Here is a 21,364-nt window from a genome sequence, read left to right as displayed (position 1 = left end):
ATGGTGTCAAGAACCTATCTCTCTGCATCTTTATCAGTCTCACTGTGAGCGAGATTGTATGAAGATAGTTGTATTCCTTGTGTTCCCAGTCCCTGGTTAGCCAGCCTTCCTGAAGACCAGCTGCATGCATTGATATTATGCTGATGGTAGTCCTAATTGAGATGGAGTGGGCCTTTTAACTCTATTTGGGAGGAAATCCCACCATACAGAGCTGTTAGCCAATCTGATAGGTGGCAGTGTAGACATATATTTTTATATAGTTCCAGCAGCACCAGAATTAAATACTGGCCACTGCTGGGGCCAAATAGATCATGGATTTCAGACAAGTCTGGGGATTCTAGATGGGCTAGCTTGACAGACTCCAGCAGTGGGGAAAAGTGTCCTTAGTTGGAGGGGTGGGCTATCTCCAGTATGTGTGGGATCCCACAGGATGCACCTTGCTTCCTGCCCATGCAGTAAAAGCTGCCAGGCCATCTGCCTTGCCTTGGCCTTCCCTTGTTATGTATAATATTGTAGTGAAGGTGGAATGAGGCTCTTAATTTCCATTTGAGGACTTTGATAGGCGTATAGTTGGGCCAGACTACACCTTCTGCATTGAATGTAGTATGGGCGGAATTATGGGCTGAGCAAGAAGGTGGTGAGCAGGCTATGTGTTTTATTTACAAGCCCTCACCTTTAAATACGCTGGTAGAGGGCCATAAAATCCAGCCCCGTCATTTCTAATTTGTACACATACACAGCTCCTAAGAAAATTTTGAAAATGCTGATTACCACCTTTGTTTTGAATGCAGTAATCAGTTTAGGGAAGTCACTTTATTTGCCTTCTATTTCCATTTAATACCTTGCTGTGTCTCAGAGCTGTTACTGGTTAAAAATCAAAAGAACTGCGGATGCTGTAAATCAGGAACAAAAACAAAGTTGTTGGAAAAGCTCAGCAGGTCTGGCAGCATCTGTGGAGGAGAAAACAGAGTTGGTCACTGGACCCGAAACTCTGCTTTCTCCTCCACACATGTTACTGATTAAGCTGTTAGTACTTTTTAAAAGGTACTGGGTCAAAATTAGAGGCTTTGTCTTCGTAACTAATTAGAGATTAACATTTTTAAAAGAACAAAAATAGTAATAATATGAGAATTAGAGGCAGTTTGCTTCAAAATTCAAATGATTTGTCATACAGCATAGATACAGATCATTTGGCCCACCATGTCTATGTTGATCAACCAACACCAATCTACACTAATCCCACTTACCTGCACTTGGTCCATCACTTATTAAGCCCTGGCATTTTAAGTACTCACATCATTGTACTTGCCTATATTTAGATTCACTAAATAGAAGACACCTAACCAGCTTCTGCCCAGTCTATAAATGAACTTAATTTCTCAAAGATAATGGGAACTGCAGATGCTGGAGATTCCAAGATAATAAAATGTGGGGCTGGATGAACACAGCAGGCCAAGCAGCATCTCAGGAGCACAAAAGCTGACGTTTCGGGCCTAGACCCTTCATCAGAGAACTTAATTTCTCAAGTTTGGATGAGGCAAGATTTCTGCATCTCACAACTTAACGAGAATAGAAGAAATTAAGAAATACCTGGAGGAGTTAGCCATTTGGTCACTCAAGCTTTCTCCACTATTCATTAATGTAGTAGCTGATATAATTGTGGCCTTTCCTCTTCTTTCCTTCCTTTCCTCAGCATTGAATATATGCAGTGACTCACTGTGCACTGCCCTCTGTGGAAGAGACTTGCAAAGACTAATGACTCTCTGAAAGAAGAAATTCCTCCTCATCATCATCTTAAGAAGGAAACACTTATTTTCAAACTGTGTCTCCTAGTCCCAGATACCTCACAAGGGAAAGTTTCTCTTTTCACAAGCCTTCTTGAACTTTATATGTTTCAATAAGAGAACCTCTTGTTCTTCTAAACACTGATGTATAAAAGCACAACCAGTTCAACCTATGAGTCATCATACTGAGCCTTCTCTGAACTAACCACCAATGCAAACATATCTCTCCTTTAGTGAGGAGATCAAAACTGTACACGATGCTCCAGGCATAGTCTCATCAATGCCCTGTACAGTTGTAGCAAGACTTCAAGACTTCCCTACCTTTATATTTCATCTTATTTGCACTAAAGGCCAACGTACTATTTGCCTTTCTAATGATGTGCTCCACTGCCTGCTTTTCTGTGATTCATAAATGAGGTTGCAGATTCTTCTGTATCAAAAACTCTGCCGTTTCTCTATTTAAATCGTACTTATCTTTTCTATCTTCCATACCAAAGTGGACAGCATCACATTTTCACACAGTATACTCTATATTGTTCTGTCCTTTTTCATTAGCTTTCTGAATTCCCTCTCAAATGACACATTACTTACTTTGAAAGTCTCCCTGTAATACAACACCACCTCCACTGTTCTCTGTGGAAGATAAGTACAAAGACAAACGACCTTCAGGTAAAGAAATCTTCCTTACCTTTGTCTTAAATGGGAAATCCAGTACTTTAACACTGCCTCCTAGTTCTAGATTCCCCATCAGGTGAAGCATTCTCCGAGGACGACTCTGGTTTCAATAATGAAGCTCACTCTAATGGTACAGTCTCCTCACTCCCCAATGGTCTTGATTGTACGTCATGGATTAAAAGCCATTTCTCACAGATCTACCTTTGAGCCATGCATTCACCTCTCTTATTTTATACCTGTCTGCTTATGGCTAGGTGGTTCTGCTTTTTAAATTTAGTCCCTACTGAACTTCCTCAAGCTGCTATTTTTTTAATCACTTTCCTTGGATATGTTTTGGCACGCCTCTGCACAGGTATTAAACCCAGACCATCTAGCTCAGAAGTAGGGATACTACCACTGTGCCACAAGCATCCTTTTCTACAGTTTAAAGGACTCTAAGCAAAATTTACACAGGTGGGCATTAAGCAGTCTCTCCTTCTGTGATTCAGTAAAAGCAGTTGTCTGTTTCAAATACAAAAATTGAACTGTTAGAAACTGTAAATATTCCAGAAGAAGCCTGACTATCAAATGGCACAAATATATCCTCAAGAAATGGTTGGACTATATTTGATCAAACCAATTATTTTAATTAAGCCAGAAATGTCGCAAGTCTGGGCAAGTCCAGTTTTCAAGCAAACTGTTGCCTTCAAAATATTTCTTGAATAACTGTTCTGTTTAAATGTTTCAAACTGGTTCTTGTGTACTGTCGGACTGTCCAGATATGAGAGTTTCATTTTATTGAATAAAGCTGGCCCAAGAGAACCCAAATGTTCTTACTGAATCCTGGTCCTTTTGGTGAGGCATGTAGTACTCTTTTGTTTATATACAGCACACAATTAATGACTTGGTTTGTTTTAAGTACATTGAAGGTTCATTGGCAATTGAACTGAAACAGCCATAAAAATTCAATGTTCAATTTACATTATGAGCCGAGTTTGCTGAGATGAACTGAAGTTGTAATGGGAAGCTTATCAAAGTCTTGGTGCTCCTAGGTTAGGGAGGGGGAAAATGATAAAAATCATCTAGAGTTCCTTTGTATTTCTAAGTAGTGATTTTTGCTTACACACATGCATATTAGGTGAGGACCAGAATGTGTTAGCTCTAATCAAACAACCTGTCAGCAATCACTCGGAACACACGTGGAAAATCTCTATCTGAAAGAGGTCCTCACTGATTATCAGCTCTCTGTGTTTTTGAGGAAAAAAAGGCAGAGGGAGAGATGCATAACAACAAAAGATAAGTTTTTAAGACGATAAATATCTTCAATTGTTTTCTTAAAAATGTAACACTTTAGACAGTAACAATAAGAGAAATCTAAGTAGTTGTTAAATAGCTGATAACAGAGAAAACAACAATTTCATCATTAAAGAATGAAATCAACAGGAATTCAAACCTTTTAATTTTATCTTCTTGTTTTCGTGCATGTTGTTTGAGTAAAAGGTTTTCATCATGTAGCCGAAGAAAGCGATCTTCCAGCTCTTCACGGCAAATACGAGACACGGCTTGACGAGCTCTAGTATTCTGTGCACCAGATGATTCTGTGATTACAAAGCAATATATTCAGTCACATACTGTAATTATATGATTACTACATGTTGTACAACTGGGCAAATTATCTATTACTAATGCTCAGTTTCAATATTAACGGCAATATGTTCTAATTGCTGATTCCCATGACAGTTTGTATTTAGCTGTTTCTGGACTTCAGTTCTCGTTTTGCTGCAGGATATATTCTGTTATTCCAATTTACTAGAACAACACAAGGAAAAGTACAAACATTATCCAATCAACTGACACAGTACTTATCACAATAGTTCCTCAGGATGGTGTCCTAGGCCAAAACATCTTCATCTGCTTCCATCCATTATAAGATCAGAAGTGGGATATTTGCTGATGAATGGCACAAAGGTCAGCACTATTTTGACTCCTTAATACTGAAGCTGTCTACATCCTTGGTCAAGTGCACAAGTGAGTGGATGAACTGGAGTCTGGGTGGGTGAAAAAATAAGTGAATGGGCTCTGATAATGAGTGAGCTAGGATTAACTTGCGGTCAAATGAGTCAACAACTTGGGGTTGGTTGGGTAAGTCAGTGAATGAGTGATTGGGTGGCTGGATAAATCAGTGAGTGAGCGATTTGACGGCTGGCTGAATGAATGGGCAAGTGAGTGATTGATAGGGGTGGGCAGCTACACAAGGGCGCATGAGTAATTGATTGAATAAGTGACAGGAGAGGGGTTTGAGACAGCGAGAGTGACTGTGGGGAGGAATGGGCGAGTGGTTGAGTGGCTGGAGTATGTGTAGAAGTATGCATGTATAGGGGTGCTGGTTGGGTGCAAATGCTTTGTGGGTGAGTGAGTATGTGCATTCTATATGAGTGAATGAGTGATAGGGTAGGTGGTAAGTGATTCAGACTGGGACGAGTGATTGAATTAATAACCGACTACGGGGCTGGGCTGATCAGAATGAGTTATTAACTGTGGGTTGGGTACATGCATGGGTGAGTAAATCACTGGTTAGGTACAGGTTGGGGAGTTGGGGAAGGCAGCACAATGTCTCAGGTGGTTAGCACTGTTGCCTCAACGAGCCAAGAACCCGAGTTTGATTCCAGCCTCAGGCGACTGTCTGTGTGGACTTTGCAAGTTCTCTCTGTGTCTGTGTGGGTTTCCGCTGGCTGCTCTGGTTTCCTCCCACAGTCCAAGGATGTGCAAGTTAGATGGATTGGCCATGGTAAATTACCCAAGGTGTTCAGGGACATGGAGGTTAAGTGTGTTAGCCATGGGAAATGCAGGGTTACAGGGATGGGTCTAGGAGGGGTGCTCTTCGGAGGATTGAAGTAGTCTTGTTGGGTGAAATGCCTCGTTTCCACACAGGTGGGGAATCCATAAGAAAAGCAAACTCAGGCTGAAAGGCAACCCACCTACGTCTCCCACTTTCATGTTAATTCTACTGAGGCTAACTCTATGTTTGCCCACCAGGAGGGAACAAAAGTCAGTATTACGTAAATCCAACCACTCAGCTGAGCCCAATGCCTCATCCACGTGCCTGGTGTCCAGGACTTGGGAGCTGCTTCTTAACCAAAAAAAATTCGATCAATTAGTTCTGCTGCTGGGCTCTTTGTTATTAATTATTTATATAAATTATCAGTTATTGTTTCGAAATTGATTTTTTTCTGGAATTTGTATTTACTGTAGCTCAGCTTTCTGAAATTTACATACTAGATGCCCGAATTAGAGAAAAATGGACTTGTGGCCACCCCATGCAAAAAGATTGGACAACCCTGATTTCATTCCCCCGTGCCCCCCCCCCCCCCCCACAGTATTCTGTTTCCTTTGTCCACTAAGTTAATGCCCTCCCTTATTCTAGAAATTGTTCAATTACTCTAAGAATTGGGCTGAATACCCATGTTCTAAGACCCAGGTTTCAACCTTTTCTTTCCTGCTTTGAATGCAACAGAAGAAAGATTTTTTGTGGAACACAGTTGGAAATTCAATGGTATGTCCCTGTTTTTCAGGCACTAAACAGATTCGTAAGTCTGACATGGCAGGTAGCAGGGTTGAATTCATTACAGATTGGAAGTGTGCCACCACCATTTTGCTACAGGCACAAAAATAGGCCGCAGGAGTCTTAAGCCTTTCTGAAGATTTTTTGTGAAAAACTAGATTCCTAAGTGTGCAGATAGAGTCAGAAAACTGAGTTCAGGCAAACCAATCCACCTGAGCATGGAATTAGGAAGTGCAGATTTCACTCCCAGCTCTACATTAAAATTATGGCGGCTGCTATTTGGTTTTTCTTTTTGCCTTTTCCCCCTCAGCGGTCGTCCTTCCCTTTAAATACTTAAATGAGGCTGCTTCCAGAAATTTCAATCCTTTCTCATTCTTTTCTTTTGGGAACCCAAGGGGTATTTGCAGCTCATTAGTCTAAATTAAGCGGTATAAAATTATATTAAGCTATTATCACATGCACATTGAGCTGACAAATTCTGGCACCAGGATAATTATCTGCCCCAGTTCATGTTGCCTTTACACTGTTACTTTTGATATCCTATTCTTTAATTCAAGCAACGGAACAGTTTTGGGCTGCATATCTGAGGGAAGTTGTGCTGGTGTTGCAGAGGGACCAGAGAAGGTTTGCAAGAATGATTCTGGGGATAAAGGGCTTGTCCTATGAGGAGCAGTTGAGAACTTTGATTTCAATGGAGTTTAGAAGTATGAGGAGGATTTGATTGAAACTTCCAGAATTTGGAGAGTCCTGGATAGAGTGGATGCGGAGAAGACATTTCCACTAATGCACTAGGATACAGGGACACAGCCTCAGTGAAAGGACGCCCTTTTAGAACTGAGATGAAGAGGAATTTATTCAGCCAGAGGTGGTGACTCTGTGGAACTCATTGCACAGAAAGACATGAGGCCAAGTCATTGAGTTATTGAAGACAAGAGACTGACAGGTTCTTGATTAGTAAGGGGATCAAAAGGTTATGAGAGAAGGCAGGAGAATGGGGTTGAGAAACATATCAACCATGATGAGATGGTAGAGCAGACTCAATAGGCTGAATGGCTTAATTCTGCTATGTTTTATGAGACATTGGCAAAATAGATCGCAAAAAAGATAACTCATTTTAACATAAAGATGTTGAACAAGCAAAGTCAAGAGTTCTCTTCAGCTCACAAGAACAGAAATTACTGGAAAAACTCAGCAGGTCTGGCAACATCTGTAGAGAGAAAGCAGAATCAATATTTTGCCGTGACTGTTCTTCAGAACTACCAGTTTTCATCAATTCTGCTTTCTCTCCCCAGGTACTGCCAGACTGGCCGAGTTTCTCCGGCAATTTTTAAAAACTTTCCAGCACCCATTTTAGTTTTGTTTAGGGAGTTCTTTCCAGCAGTCCGGACAAATTCCTGCTCAGATTATCCTTTTATAAGTCTGGACATTTGACTGGGTGTGAAAAATGTGACTTGGTTCATTAGACCCCAGAGAATTGCTCAACAAATTTGAACTTTTAATACAGGGAAATGTGTATATATGTTGAAGATTTATCATGATCCACATGTACTCCAAGCACATTGCATGAACCCTCCACTATACAATCCTTCAGCTACTAGAATAAAAATGTCCACAGTCTGACTTCCCACCTGTATCAAAATCCAACAAATTCAGATGCTGCTTGGCCTGCTGTGTTCATCCAGCCTCACATTTTATTATCTTGGAATCTCCAGCATCTGCAGTTCCCATTATCTCCAACAAATTCTTTCCTCCTTTCACACATAGAGAAATTTTCTTCCTCTTCGGGCTGAAGTTCAATGGTGAACCTCATCAAAAGTTGAAATTCTACTGAACTCTACATTTGTTTAGAAATTCACACTTCCTTTCTTCAATGCAGCTTAATATCCTTTTAGTATCTCTTGTCATGAGCAAAAACAGACATGAACAATAACAATCCAAGCAAGCTATATAATTTAGTTGGTATCATATAGTTAACACACATATTCACACATGACCAAAAAACAGGCTTCAAAAATATATCGATCTAACATACCGAGTACCAAAATTCTGACTCCATTGTTGCCTTAGGCAACTCATTGTGAATAAGAATTCAAGAATAACATGATCCCATATGGAATCATTTTAAGTAAACATCTTTTAAAAATTTTTCAGAAAAAATTTCTGAACAGAAAAAGGGAAGAAAGGAAATGTAAGTTTTAAAATAGTGATCAAAATGACTTCTGTTTATGGTAACAGGATGTTATAGAGACATAGAATAATGAAACAAGACTCAATCTCTACTTGCACAAGACACGTGAAGGATACAATTAGTACCAGCTGATGTTCGGTAGTGACTTTAATCAGTAAGCCCTGACCATTTGGATCAATGATACCATAAAAGGAAAAGATTATGGAGTAAAACTAATGGATACACTGATCAAAGTATGTTGTAGTAATGGCAAGCAGGTGCCTCCAACCTTGCAAGGCACCAATTCCAGCCAGGTTCATGCCTACATCCTTCACAGGGAGGTCTCCTGCTGTCTCATCAGATAGGCCCGACATCGCCTGTGAAAGAAAGAGGACAAATTACATTTGAATGTTTTTTAATCACACCTTGTACCTTAACATTTTAGGATTTTACCACTAAGCAGCTGAGGTCATCTTACTTTTATGGCTTTTCGTCAGAGAGAATCAGTGTTTTGAAGCTAAGGTTATTACAGTAATCAAAACATATTGTGAATATTTCACAGTGGTGATAAAAAAATTTAGTTTAATCCTTATATTGTCTAAAATCTTTCATCTGCGATGCAGATAAGTTATGATACAAAGCTTAGAACCACTTTGTTCTGCTTTATGAAATAACTGACTCCAGCTTTAAAGGCTTTACCACCTGTTGCACATCTGGACAGTTACTCTCAAGTAAATTTGTTAAATATTTGCCAACCCAGGTGTTTCTTCCTTTACAAGATGTTTTACCTCATGCTGAAGCCCATGCAAAGTCAAAAATATGCACCCAGTGTTGAAATTTACACAGTATTTGGCAACTGTAATTAGAGGTTGCAATAAGATACAAACATTGTTTCCATGCAAAGCTATGTTCAAACATTAGCCCACATAGCTCACAGTAATAATATATTTTAACGACTGGAGCAGTTAATTTATCACATCATCTTGTTTAGTAGAGCTGGTGGATGACATAATATTATTAGTGGCAATGGATTTTTGTGGTAACAGAACCATTTTATTTTCTTGATACTTTCCAGATCAACATTGTTAAGTAGAATAACTAACATAGATTGGGGTACAGAGGATCAGAAAGTGAGCTGAATATTATCAGCCCTTTCAAACATATACCAGCTTACAACCTCGACAGTTTATCTGAATGTGACATGTTACAACAAAAATAATGACATATACCCTACGCTTACACTCAAAAACAACTTTCTGGTTGCAATTCCAATTTTATCTTTTAATAACTTGAATTCACCCTAATCTCATGATACAGTTTAAAGTAAAGATTTTTTTCCACTTCTTTAACTATCTCATGCATTTAATGTGATTACTTTGCTTAACTTAATTCCTCAAGTTTCTTTAGTCTTTTCTCATAGTCTAGACCTTTGCTAGTAGTGGTAAGCTACATATTTTTTATCTCTGTACTAGCTCTAGTACTTAAATGTCAGCCTAGTGTCTTAGAACCAGAACCCAATGCATTACTCTCAGTACAGTCTGAAGAGAACACTACAGTTTGGTTGCAACTTCCTTGATCTTTCAATCTCTACTCCTCATTGCATAGTTCAACAGGTAGTAATTACTAAGTCTGTGACTTGTTCTTGTTTTCATACAGGAATTTAATTTATATTGAATACATAGGCGTAGTGTCAGTTTGTTGCCATTAGTTGATTGGATAAAGGTCATGTTTAACTCACAAAAACTATTCAAATCTAGTGATCAATTATTCAAACTAATTGTAGTTACAAGGAAATGCAGATTTTATTAATGGAACTTTGTTTCAGAATACAATCAAAGGATCCAGAATAATATTCTGTGGTTGAATTTATATGAGAGGAATTATTCTGAGGCCAGTAAACAGAACTGCACCCTCTGACTTTGTCTTTGTCTTAATGTGAAAATGTAACTGAGGAAATGTCTTCAAAGTTCAAATAATGCCAAGTTTAGGAGAAAGGTATATGTTGCATTTGAAATAATCAATTTATCACCCAAATTTGTACAAAAAATATTCTTTATTAAATGAATGATCAATTGGTTTATACCCTGAGCCTGATGGAGTATTCTCCCAGTGTATCTATAGAAGACAATGAAAATCAAATGGTAGCAAATGGTGTATCTTATTAAGTTTGAGTACAGCAGTAACAAACAACCAAAGAACTGTGGATCCTGGAAATCAGAACCTAAAATAGAAATTGCCGTAAAAACTCAGCAGGTCCAGCAACACCTGTGGAGAGAAAGCAGCATTAACATTTTGCGAACAGTGACCCTTCTTCAGCTATTTTCTTTGCCTTATATGCATACAATCTTACTTAAAATAGGTGCAGGGGAGAAGAGGTGTTCCCGATGAACAATGCAATTAGCAAATAATTGCAGATTTCAAATTATTGTTCAACATGTATGCGTCATTGACATGACATTGAAGACAAGTGTAAACAAATAAATCAATGTATGCATCAGTAATCAGGAAGATATTGATTTAACATAATTTGCAAGAGAATTGGGGGAGGCATGAGAAAACAATTACGCGGTGTTGCTATGACCTGGAAGGAATTGTATGAAAGTGTGATAGGAGATTCAGTGGCAACGAGGGAATTGTATACATACAATTTAGAAACAGGAAGATAGAAAGTTACTTGCTTTAAAAGAGGTAAGTCCCAATGTATTACTGAAATGTCTGAATTCTCCAATATCAATAGGAGGATAGGGAAAAGTATAGTAGACAGTCACATAGTGAAAATGCGTAGGATAGGGAACAAAGGCGTTTTGGTTACATAAAATAGGAACAATTAGATTCTTCCAGTAAGTGAAATTTGACAAGCAATTATAATCAATACAGTTTTAATTTGACAGGCATGAATCACACAAGAAAATGGGTGCTAATGCATGTCCTGGAAGGAGCTCTGATGCTCACCCTGAAAACTTTAAAGTCACAATTTTTAATACTATGATTCATTTATGTTTTCTGATTGACAATGGACCAGAGTTTCATCTCCAAATTAACTGCAAATAGCAATGTTTAAAGAATGATAATTGCCCAAGAATTATCAGATTTCATGGATATAAAGACCATATACAGGGTCTGAACATTGTGTCATAATTATTTTCTACTAAGCCAAACCTTCTGAGATTTATTAACGGCAAGTAAGCTTTTGTGTAATACTACTTCCAGATTATTCTTAATGTCATAAACCACATGTCAGTTCAAAATATTGATTGGAATTGAAGATTTTGAAGTGGATTCATTTGCCAAAAAAAGAGCAGAAATATGTTTTGTGACCTAGCAATTAAGAATATTCACTGAAAAGATTTAAGCAGGAAAACCTATGGTCATTTTGAACGACAAAACAAGTATTTAACCACAGAAATGAGAGGCATTTTGCAATTCTCTTAGATTATGTATCTGCTTGCAAGACTACCTTCAATACAAGCCAATTTTTTCAAAACTATGCTGCTAAATCTGGCAAACAGGCCCTGTATGTTTGAGCTACACATTCACAAATGTTGTCACAAAAACTTCCTGTAGGGCATGAAAATATCATTCCCCTTGAGTAAGTTATCTTAGCCAGTAAAATTGTAAGCTATTAACAATTATGTGGGATTTATGCAGTAGATCTCTGGCAACAATATCAAAGGGCTTATGATAATGCTCATTTGAATAGTAACAGAAATTGTTAAAATAGTTAGATTGAACACTTTTTGTAAAGCATTAACAAATTAATGTCTAATATATAGATGTTCAAAAGTCTGCTAAAGTAGCCCAAGAACACATAATAAAGTATTCTTGCATCTTCAATAATTTTCCTTTAGTTAGTTATTCTTCAGTTACTTTTTTCATTTCTGGTGATTGTTTCACTTCATCAACTACAATAAATAAATTCCAACAAGTTCATAATTCAGCTTATTTAAGAATTGTATCACCTAAGACAACAGTCACTAGATCACAAAAGGACTGCTCGTTTAATAATATTGAGATCAAGCACACAAACTCCACTAATATCCAGAGTGCAGAAGAATTTCATGTGTATGATGATTAATTTGAATCAGTTGTTCCAAAAGGTTCCAGAATCCTATCACGAGCCTGAGTGAACAAATAATTTTCTGCATCATAAAAATGTGAATGTGTACCTGTCAGGTCAAACAGAATCCACCTCAACTGACGGGTTTGCCTGCCCCTTGCAGTCCAGTAACGTGTCAACAATTTCTTGCAAGATTTACACAAGAATATTGTCCATACAAGCTAATTTATGACATCTGTGGATCTGTCCACCAGAGACAAGTCAACAACAGAGAAAATCATTGGGATGGGGGAAGAAAACTGAGCTATCTTTTAGTAATAATCTAAATATCCTCTAATATTGTGTCCTACATACAATGGAACAGAATCCAGATCTGATACCAAAAACATTCACAATCTAAATCTTCTATCATGTTTGACCAAGTCTTGAAACTGCTAATGTCTTTGAGTACTAACTATGCTGAAAAAATTATGCACTTACCCTGTCTTCCCTTTGGGTAAATCTGTTGTTCTTGTCTCTCTTCACAAATTGAGATGGAAAGCTAAAGATCTTAATAATGTCTGTAGTCATATAAATTGTGATTGATGATGCATTACATAAACAGGGAAGAAACAGACATTGATCCCTTAGAGGCAGGAATAGTTGAAATGATCATAAAAACTGAGAAAATGGCAGTAATGTTCAACAAATACTTTGTGGTGGTCTACACAGTAGAAGACACAAATTACAAACCAGAAACAAAGGGTAACAATAGGACTGGGGCTGAAAAAAAATGAAGAGCATAAATCAGTTATGTTAACAGAAAAAAATTGCAGAAATTTCAGGAACTAAAAGTGAAGAATTCCTCAGTACCTGTTGACCTAAGGTTCTCAGAGGTAGCTACAGAGGTAGTGGATATACTGGTTAGGATTTTCAAAAACTCCTTAAAAATCTAGGATGGTCCCAGCAGATTGGAAATTTATAAACTTAATACTGTATTCAGGAAAGGAAGCAGAGAGAAAACAGGGAACAAGAGGCTAAATCCTCCGATGTCAGTCATTGGGAAAGTGCTGAAATCTGTTATTCAGGAGGTCTTATCAATGTATTTACAAAATCATTTTATAATCAGATAAAGTAAACATGACTTTAAAGAAAAGGAAATTATATTTGACAAGTTATAGAATCATACAGCATAGAAACAGACCCTTCAGTCCAACTAGTTCATGTCAACCATAATCCCAACCTAAACTATTCCCACCTGCCAGCGCTTGCCCCATATCCTTCTAAATAATTCTATCGGTGTACCTAATTAAAAAAGTGTTTTAAACATTGTATCAGTACCTGTATCCACAATTCCTCTGAAAGTTCATTCCACGCACGTTCCATAGAAAAAAAATTGCCCCTCGCGTCTTTAAAATCTTTCCTCTCACCAAATAAGTATGTCCCCAGCCTTGAAATCCCCCACTCTAAGGAAAACACACCTGCATTCACCTTACTGATACCCCTCATGATTTTATAAACTTCTATAATGTCACTCCTAATCCCAGAAAAAAACATCCCAGCCTATCCAGCCTCTCCTTATAACTTCAATCCTCCATTCCCAGCAACATCCTGGTAAATCTTTTCTGAACTCTCGAGCTTAATTTTACACTTCCTATAAACAGGGAGACCAGAACTTGACATGGCACTCCAGAAGAAGCCTCACCTATATCTTGGACAATCTCAACATAATGTCTCAACTCTGTACTCAAAAGGTCTGGGTAATGAAGGCAAGCACGCTACATGGCTTCTTAACCATTCTATTTATATATGATGCAAACTTTAAAGAATTGTGTACGTGATCCTCTAGGTCTCTCTGTTTTACAACATGACCCAAGGCCCTACTTTTAATTGTATAAGTCTTGGATTTGTTTGTTTTATCAAAATACAATACCTCACATTTATCCAACTTAAACTCTGTCTTCTACTCTTCAGCTCATTGACCCAATTGGTCAAGATCTCTTTGTAATTTTAGATAACCTTCGCACTGTCCAGTATACTATCAATCTTGGTGTCATTTGCAAATTTACTAACCATGCTTTCTGTATTCTCATCTAAATCATTTGTATAAATGACAAACAAAAGTGGACGTGCACTGAACCCTGTGGAACACCGCTGCAAACAAGCCTCCAGTCAAAAAAACAACTCTCCATCATCACTCTGTCTCCTGCTATTAAGCCAATTTTGTATCCAATCAGCAAGCTCGTCCCGAATCCCATGAGATCTCATTATACGAATTAGTCTACTAAGCTTTACTATAGTCCAAGCAAACAATGCTTAGTTTTCTTGAGGATGTAAGTTGTAGTTTAGGTTACAAAGGAGATACTCACAGATGTAGCATATCTGTATTCTTAAATGATTCAGTAATTTCCTATACATGAAAACATAGCCTAAGACAAGGACTCGTGGAGTGAGGGACAATATATTATCATGGATGGAGGACAGATAAATGGGACATTTTCAAATTGGTAGGCTAAAATCAGTGGAATGTTCAACAACTAATTATGTGGCCTCAGCTACTTACAATTGGTAATAGTGACTTTAAATGAAAGTAAAAAAGTAATCAATTTTTTGATTATTCAAAACTAGATATGAAGAAGATACAAACAGACTGCAGAGATATGGAAAGATTCAGTGGCAGACGGAATTGTAGGATGGAGCTAAAATCCCCATCATCTTAATTACTGAACAAGACCCTGGGCTTTTCCAGTATCCAAACTACGGGGCAAAACCCTAGACTGAGGCTGCAGCAAACACAAAACAGAGCGGGCAAAATGGGGATTGCTGTCTGGGCCTATTCGTTCAGCCTGGAATTCCAATTTGCGTCTCCTCTATACAAGAACAATCAACCAAATCTCACAGACTCTAGCCTGAGACAGGTTTTACACTGCAGGCTAACCAGCACAAACAGTATCGGGCCTGTAATGGACATGAGAGATAACGGACATTTGACTTCAATGAAAATCCATTCACAGAAATACTGGACATTCAAGTTCAATTGAAATCCATTCAGATATACTCTTAATGATCAAGAAACCAACTGTCTTCAGAAGAAGCACCGGAAGTATAATGAAAGGCATAGATTTGGTGCAAAAATAAGGGGTCCGCAATCGGTATAATTGCAGCAGTGATAATGGGAACTGCAGATGGTGGAGAATCCAAGATAACAAAGTGTAGAGCTGGATGAACACAGCAGGCCAAGCAGCACCTCAGGAGCACAAAAGCTGATGTTTCGGGCCTAGACCCTTCATCAGAGAGGGGGAATGGGGAGAGGGAACTGGAATAAATAGGGAGAGAGGATAGGCGGACCGAAAATGGAGAGACCATAAGACATAGGAGTGGAAGTAAGGCCATTCGGCCCATCAAGTCCACTCCGCCATTTAAATCATGGCTGATGGGCATTTCAACAGCACTTCCCTGCACTCTCCCTGTAGCGCTTGATTCCTTTTGAGATCAAGGATTTGTCGATCTCTGCCTTGAAGGCATCCAACGTCCCGGCCTCCACTGCACTGTACTGTGGGCTTGAAAGGGCCCCGACACTTCCGTCATCTACAATCCGACCTCACCACCCAAGCTATTTTTCCATCCCCACCCTTGTCTGCCTTCTGGAGAGACCACTCTCTCTGCGACTCCCTTGTCTGCTCCACACTCCCCTTCAACCCCACCACACCCGGCACCATCCCCTGCAACCGCAGAAAGTGCAACACTTGCCCCCACACCTCCTCCCTCACCCCCATCCCAGGCCCCAAGATGACCTTCCATATCAAGCAGATGTTCACCTGCACAACTGCCAATGTGGTATATTGTATCCATTGCACCCGGTGTGGCTTCCTCTAAATTGGGGAAACCAAGCGGAGGCTTGGGGACCGCTTTGCAGAACACCTCTGCTCGGTTCGCAACAAACAACTGCACCTCCCAGTCGCAAACCATTTCAACTCCCCTTCCCATTCCTCAGACGACATGACCATCATGAGCCTCCTGCAGTGCCACAATGATGCCACCCGAAGGTTGCAGGAACAGCAACTCATATTCCGCTTGGGAACCCTGCAGCCCAATGGTATCAATGTGGACTTCACAAGCTTCAAAATCTTCCCCTCCCCCACTGCATCCCGAAACCATCCCAGTTCTTCCCCTCCCCCCGACTGCATCACAAAACCAGCCCAGCTCGTCCCCTCCCCCCACTGCATCCCAAAACCAGTCCAGCCTGTCTCTGCTTCCCTAACCTGTTCTTCCTCTCACCCATCCCTTCCTCCCACCTCAAGCCGCACCTCCATTTCCTACCTACCACCTCATCCCGCCTCCTTGACTTGTCCATCTTCCCTGGACTGACCTATCCCCTCCCTACCTCCTCACCACCAATCTTGTTTTCTCTCCATCTTCGGTCCGCCTCCCCCTCTCTCCCATTTTATTCCAGTTCCCTCTCCCCATCCCCCTCTCTGATGAAAGGTCTAGGCCTGAAACATCAGCTTTTGTGCTCCTGAGATGCTGCTTGGCCTGCTGTGTTCATCCAGCTCTACACTTTGTTATCCGGTATAATTGCAGGCACTGATCTCACCTAAGAGAGAGCAATTTTGAGTCAATTCCAAAGGCTATTTCCAAAAGAAATTTGAACAGCTAATTCCAGTGGCTATTTTCTGAGCGCAATCCCAAGAACTATTTCCAGGAGCAATCCCGAGAACAATCTGAGGGCTTCTGAGAAAGAGTAACCAGATGCATGCCTGTGCTGAACCAGAAGAACCAATGGCAAATGAGCAGGGCCAGTAGTTCCAAGAACCAACGAACTCCAGAAACTAACCAAATCGACTAACACCACAAAGCCTCAGACACATCCTGAGGTGAAAACCAGTCCTGCACAACCAGCAGAAAGTAAAGAAAACCAAGTAGTTCTGCCATAACAAATGTTTTGTTAACACAAATTGGCTGTAATGTGATTGATGAATAGTGAACGCTGTTTGGATAATGCAAACCTTCTGCTGTAGAGGTATAGTGATTTTCTCTAGTGATTTCCCTGTAACGCAATTTTCTATGGCGATTTTCTATAACGCAAGGTCACACAAGAATGCAACTATTGCATTGTAGGAGAACTACCCATACCCGAAAGATTCAAGGCTCAACCTAAACTGAAAAGCCTACACAGTCTGAATTCTTCATCCAGGCTCAAGGTATGGAACAGCCAGGCATATTTCAAAATCGTGTTTTTCCTCAGTGATGAGCTGAAACTCCCATGACCCAAAGTTACAACCTAGCTGGCAGGGGAGGGAGGGCAGGTGGTGACGGTGCATTGGGATCCCAAGGGTAGAAAGCTTGATTAAAGATTGTGTAATTAAGACCATAAGACCAGAGGCATAGGAGTGAAAGTAAGGCCATTCGGGCCATCGAGTCCACTCTGCTATTTAATCATAACTGATGTTTTTATTTTCTAACAGTGTTTAATCGAGCGAATAGTGTATTTAGTAGTATTCCTGTTCTCTGCACTGTTGATTGTGTCAATTTTCCTGTTTATTGTATTTACCTTTATTTCTTGTATTATACTTATCTTTTGTATTTTAAATAACAGATTCTTTTTGCCCTGAAACACCTGTCTGCTGCCTTCTTCATTTTACATTCTCTAAATAAGTGCAGTGTGTACAGCTAGGGATATGGGAGTGATTCAAACCACTCAAAAATCAGTAAATAACTGATTGCAAACCAGAACCCTACAGAATATAATGTGTTCAAGTGTGATGAAAAGAACCGAAAAGCAAATCTTTTAAAAGACGGAAAACTTGAACGTTGATGTTCAGAGGTGATTGCGGGTCCTTGTGCAAAGAATACTAAATTAACATCCAGGTATAGCAAGCAATTAGAAAGGCAAATTGCATGTTGGCTGTTATTGCAAAACGTTAGGATTGCAAGAATGAGAAAACACTGGTACAGTTTTGCAAAGCTTTGCTGAAACCTTCCTTGTATACTGTGCATGGTGTTGGCATTCATATCTCAAGAAAGATAAATAGCTTTGGAGATGGAATAAAAAAGGTTCACTAGGTTGGTTTCTCAGGCAAGAAGGTTCTCTTACAATGAGTGGCCAAGCAAACTGCTGTCTGGAAAGGTCCTCTCTACATGAAACGTAAAAGATTCTGTAGGACTTGGCAGGAAGATATTAAGATCTTGTTTACCTGGTCTGGGGAATCTAGAACCCGAGAGTATAAGTCTCAGGAGAAAAAGTTGATAATTGAAGACTTGTTTAAGAGAAATTTCTTCACTCAGAGTGTTTTGAACTTTTGGAATTCTTGAACCCAGAGAGTTGTTGATACACTACCAAAGATTATATTTGAGGCTGAGAGAAAAAGTTGGGGATAAGGGCATCAGTGCAGGAGTGTGTTAGGGCAATGTGCTTGGTCCAACCATCTTTACCTACTACATCAATGACCTCCCTCTACCATAACGTCAGAGGTAGAGATGTTCACTGATGATTGTACAATGTTAAGCAACGTTTTTGACTGTTAAGATAGTGAAGCAGTCCAAATCCAAATGCAGCACTACTTATACAATATTCACATTTGGGCTGACAAATGGCAAGTAACATCTGTGCCACACAAGTACCAGGCAATAACCATCTCCAAAAAAAGAGAAATCAATCATCACCCCACCACATTGAACAGCCTCACGAGTATTGAGTTTGCTACTGTCAACATCATGGGAGTTCAATGGCCACACCTCGAACTGGACTAAATATAAATATGATGACTATATGAGCAGGTCATAACCTAGGAATTCTGCTGCAAGTAAGTCACCTCCTGACTCCCCAAAAGCTGCCCATCATCTTCAAGCCACACGTCAGAAGTGTAATGGAATACATCCCTACTTGTCTGGATGGGTGCAGCTCCAACAACACTTGATAAGCTTGACACCAACCAAGAGAAAGTAGCCTGCCTGGTGGGAATATATCCACAAGCATTCATTTCCTTCACCTCCAAAAATCAGGAACAGCAATGTGCAATATCCACAAGACTCATTGCAAAAAGTTCACCAGGGGTCCTTAGACCACACCTTCTAAACCCATGATCAATTCCACCTTGAGGAACTGCTGATATATGGGAACACCACCACCTGCAAGTTCCGTCCAAGTCACTCATCATTCTGACTTGGATATATATTTCTGGAATTCTCTCCTCAACTGCACTGTAGGTCAATCTACATCAAATGGACTTCAGCAGTTCAAGACCACAGTTTTCCACACCTTCTCAAGGGCAACAAGGGTGGGTAATAAAGACTGGCCCAGCCAGTGAGACCCATATCCCATGAATGAACAAATGGAAAATAGAGTTGAGGCAGATGACCAGATATGACTATATTAAATGGTGCACTATGCTCGAGGAACCTTATGATCCAATCCTATTTGTATTTCTTACATCCCTTTTATGGCACTACAAGAGTTATGATGGACAATATGTCCAGAATTGAGGTAGTCCTGATAAAACTTCAATTATAAACTTGTTAACAATTCAGTTAAATCATATTATCATTTCACTATTTCATTTCCTATCTCAAAATTACCTTGTTTCTACACATGCTGATAAAAAGATATCAAAACAAAAATCTGGCATTTTCCATCTTCTTCAAAAGTAGAAACCAAACAGCCAACTCAATTAAATTGTGCAGATAGGGTTTGTATTAAAGGCTATGCTACCCTAAGAAGTAACAATCTAACCATTTCATTATTTGCTGCTACAGTCCAAATTCAAACATACCAGTTGAGGTTTCTCAAATGAGAGGTTGAGTGACAAAATTCTGAGGTCACCAAGCTCTGGAGCAGCAATGGCTGCTGTGGAGATTGGACTGGTCCCTGACAGCTGTATGGTACCTTTAAAATGCTTACATGGTGGAGGGCATTGCCTAATCAATTGCTTGGTGGTGACCAATTCCTGCTGTGCAACAACCTAAGTGGAAAGATTCCATGCTTTTTCATTAACCACTCCATTGGAGGAGGTGGGGGGCAATGTGGGATGGTAGGGAGGGGAGTGCGGTAGAGGGAAGGAGGTATGTGGTTTGTACTGAAAGGAGGGAGGTATGAGGTGGTGAAGGAGGGAGAAATGAGGGGCCCGTGAAGAGAAGGAGAGATGTGATGATGGTGAAGGAAGGGAGTTATTGAAGCCAGTTGTGAAAGAAGGGAGAGATTAGAGCAGTAATAAAGGAAGGAAGATATGAGTGTGATGGTGAACAGAGGGATGGATAGGACTGATGATGAAGGGAGAGAGAAATAGGTAGAAGCTGAAAGGATGGAGAGTTGGGGGTGGTGATGAATGAAAGGAGAGATAGGAGGGGATACAGGGCACTGCAACCCTATACTCTACAACTCATACTTCAATGATCTGCCAGACTTTCAGCTTGGATCACTCAAAGTCTAAAGCATGAAAATGCACAACACCAGGAAAATTCTGGGAAGTACTGGTATAAATCAAAAGAAAGTGAAAACACAATATTAAAACAAAATCTAATCCCATATAGTTGCCTCTGGATCACTAACACAATTAACAAAAAATTAACAAAATGAAGAACATAACTAGACTAATTGAAACAGAAATTCTTATTAGTGTTTGACATCTTTGAGAATTACATGCCTGCAATGCATGAGTGAATGTATTAAAAACAGCATCTCAGTGCCAATGTCCAAATCTTTAAAAAGAAAATTTTTTTTGTACAAAAATAGGAACTAAGTTCTTTCATTCTACTGCAGTGTTTTCATTTTTCTCATTCAAATTATGAGGTTTAGTAATGGAATTTAAAAATTTCCTGTAATGAGACAAAAACACTTTTTTTTTCTGGTAATGGAAATAAAAACCAGCAATGGGTAAGGTAACAAAGCTACATCCTGGACTGTGTGGACAAAGTACTATCATAAGAAGGCACAAAAGCAAGACACAACAATGTAACTGAACAATTGAGTCTCTGCTATGAATTTAATATTGAAAATACTCAATTGAATAAAATTGAAATACCAAAGGACTGGATGTTGCTTGAAAAATAAGAGCATGCTAAAAATTTTGTATGTTATTAATGTGCAAGTCTGTCAGGAAATCTGGGGATTAAGAGTTGTGCCACGGATTGTTACTTTAGAGCTTGCTGGCCAATGTTTTTCATGA

General features: G+C 39.5%; 1 protein-coding gene across 10 annotated transcripts in view; it reads right to left on the bottom strand.

The window, feature by feature from the left end:
- rpgrip1l (RPGRIP1 like) overlaps window positions 1-21,364 on the bottom strand; it is a 193,813-nt gene that overhangs the window by 166,948 nt on the left and 5,501 nt on the right. For 9 of the 10 annotated variants that reach the window (XR_007249114.2, XM_048546737.2, XM_048546734.2 and 6 more), the window contains exons 2-3: window positions 8,457-8,544; window positions 3,892-4,036 (exon numbers count right to left, since the gene is read on the bottom strand). Coding sequence is in view for 9 of the 10 variants with exons in the window: in XM_048546737.2 (XP_048402694.1) it covers window positions 3,892-4,036; window positions 8,457-8,541 (230 nt within the window). In the remaining variant the exon portion in view is untranslated. Of the gene's footprint in view, window positions 1-3,891; window positions 4,037-8,456; window positions 8,545-21,364 lie in introns of those variants that run through there. The other variant, XM_048546730.2, reaches the window with a different exon arrangement.

Source organism: Stegostoma tigrinum, chromosome 16 (genome assembly GCF_030684315.1).
Source record: "Stegostoma tigrinum isolate sSteTig4 chromosome 16, sSteTig4.hap1, whole genome shotgun sequence".
Classification (NCBI taxonomy): domain Eukaryota; kingdom Metazoa; phylum Chordata; class Chondrichthyes; order Orectolobiformes; family Stegostomatidae; genus Stegostoma; species Stegostoma tigrinum.
The sequence above is the reverse complement of the archived record's forward strand: the minus strand, read 5'-3'. Positions and strand labels throughout refer to the sequence as shown.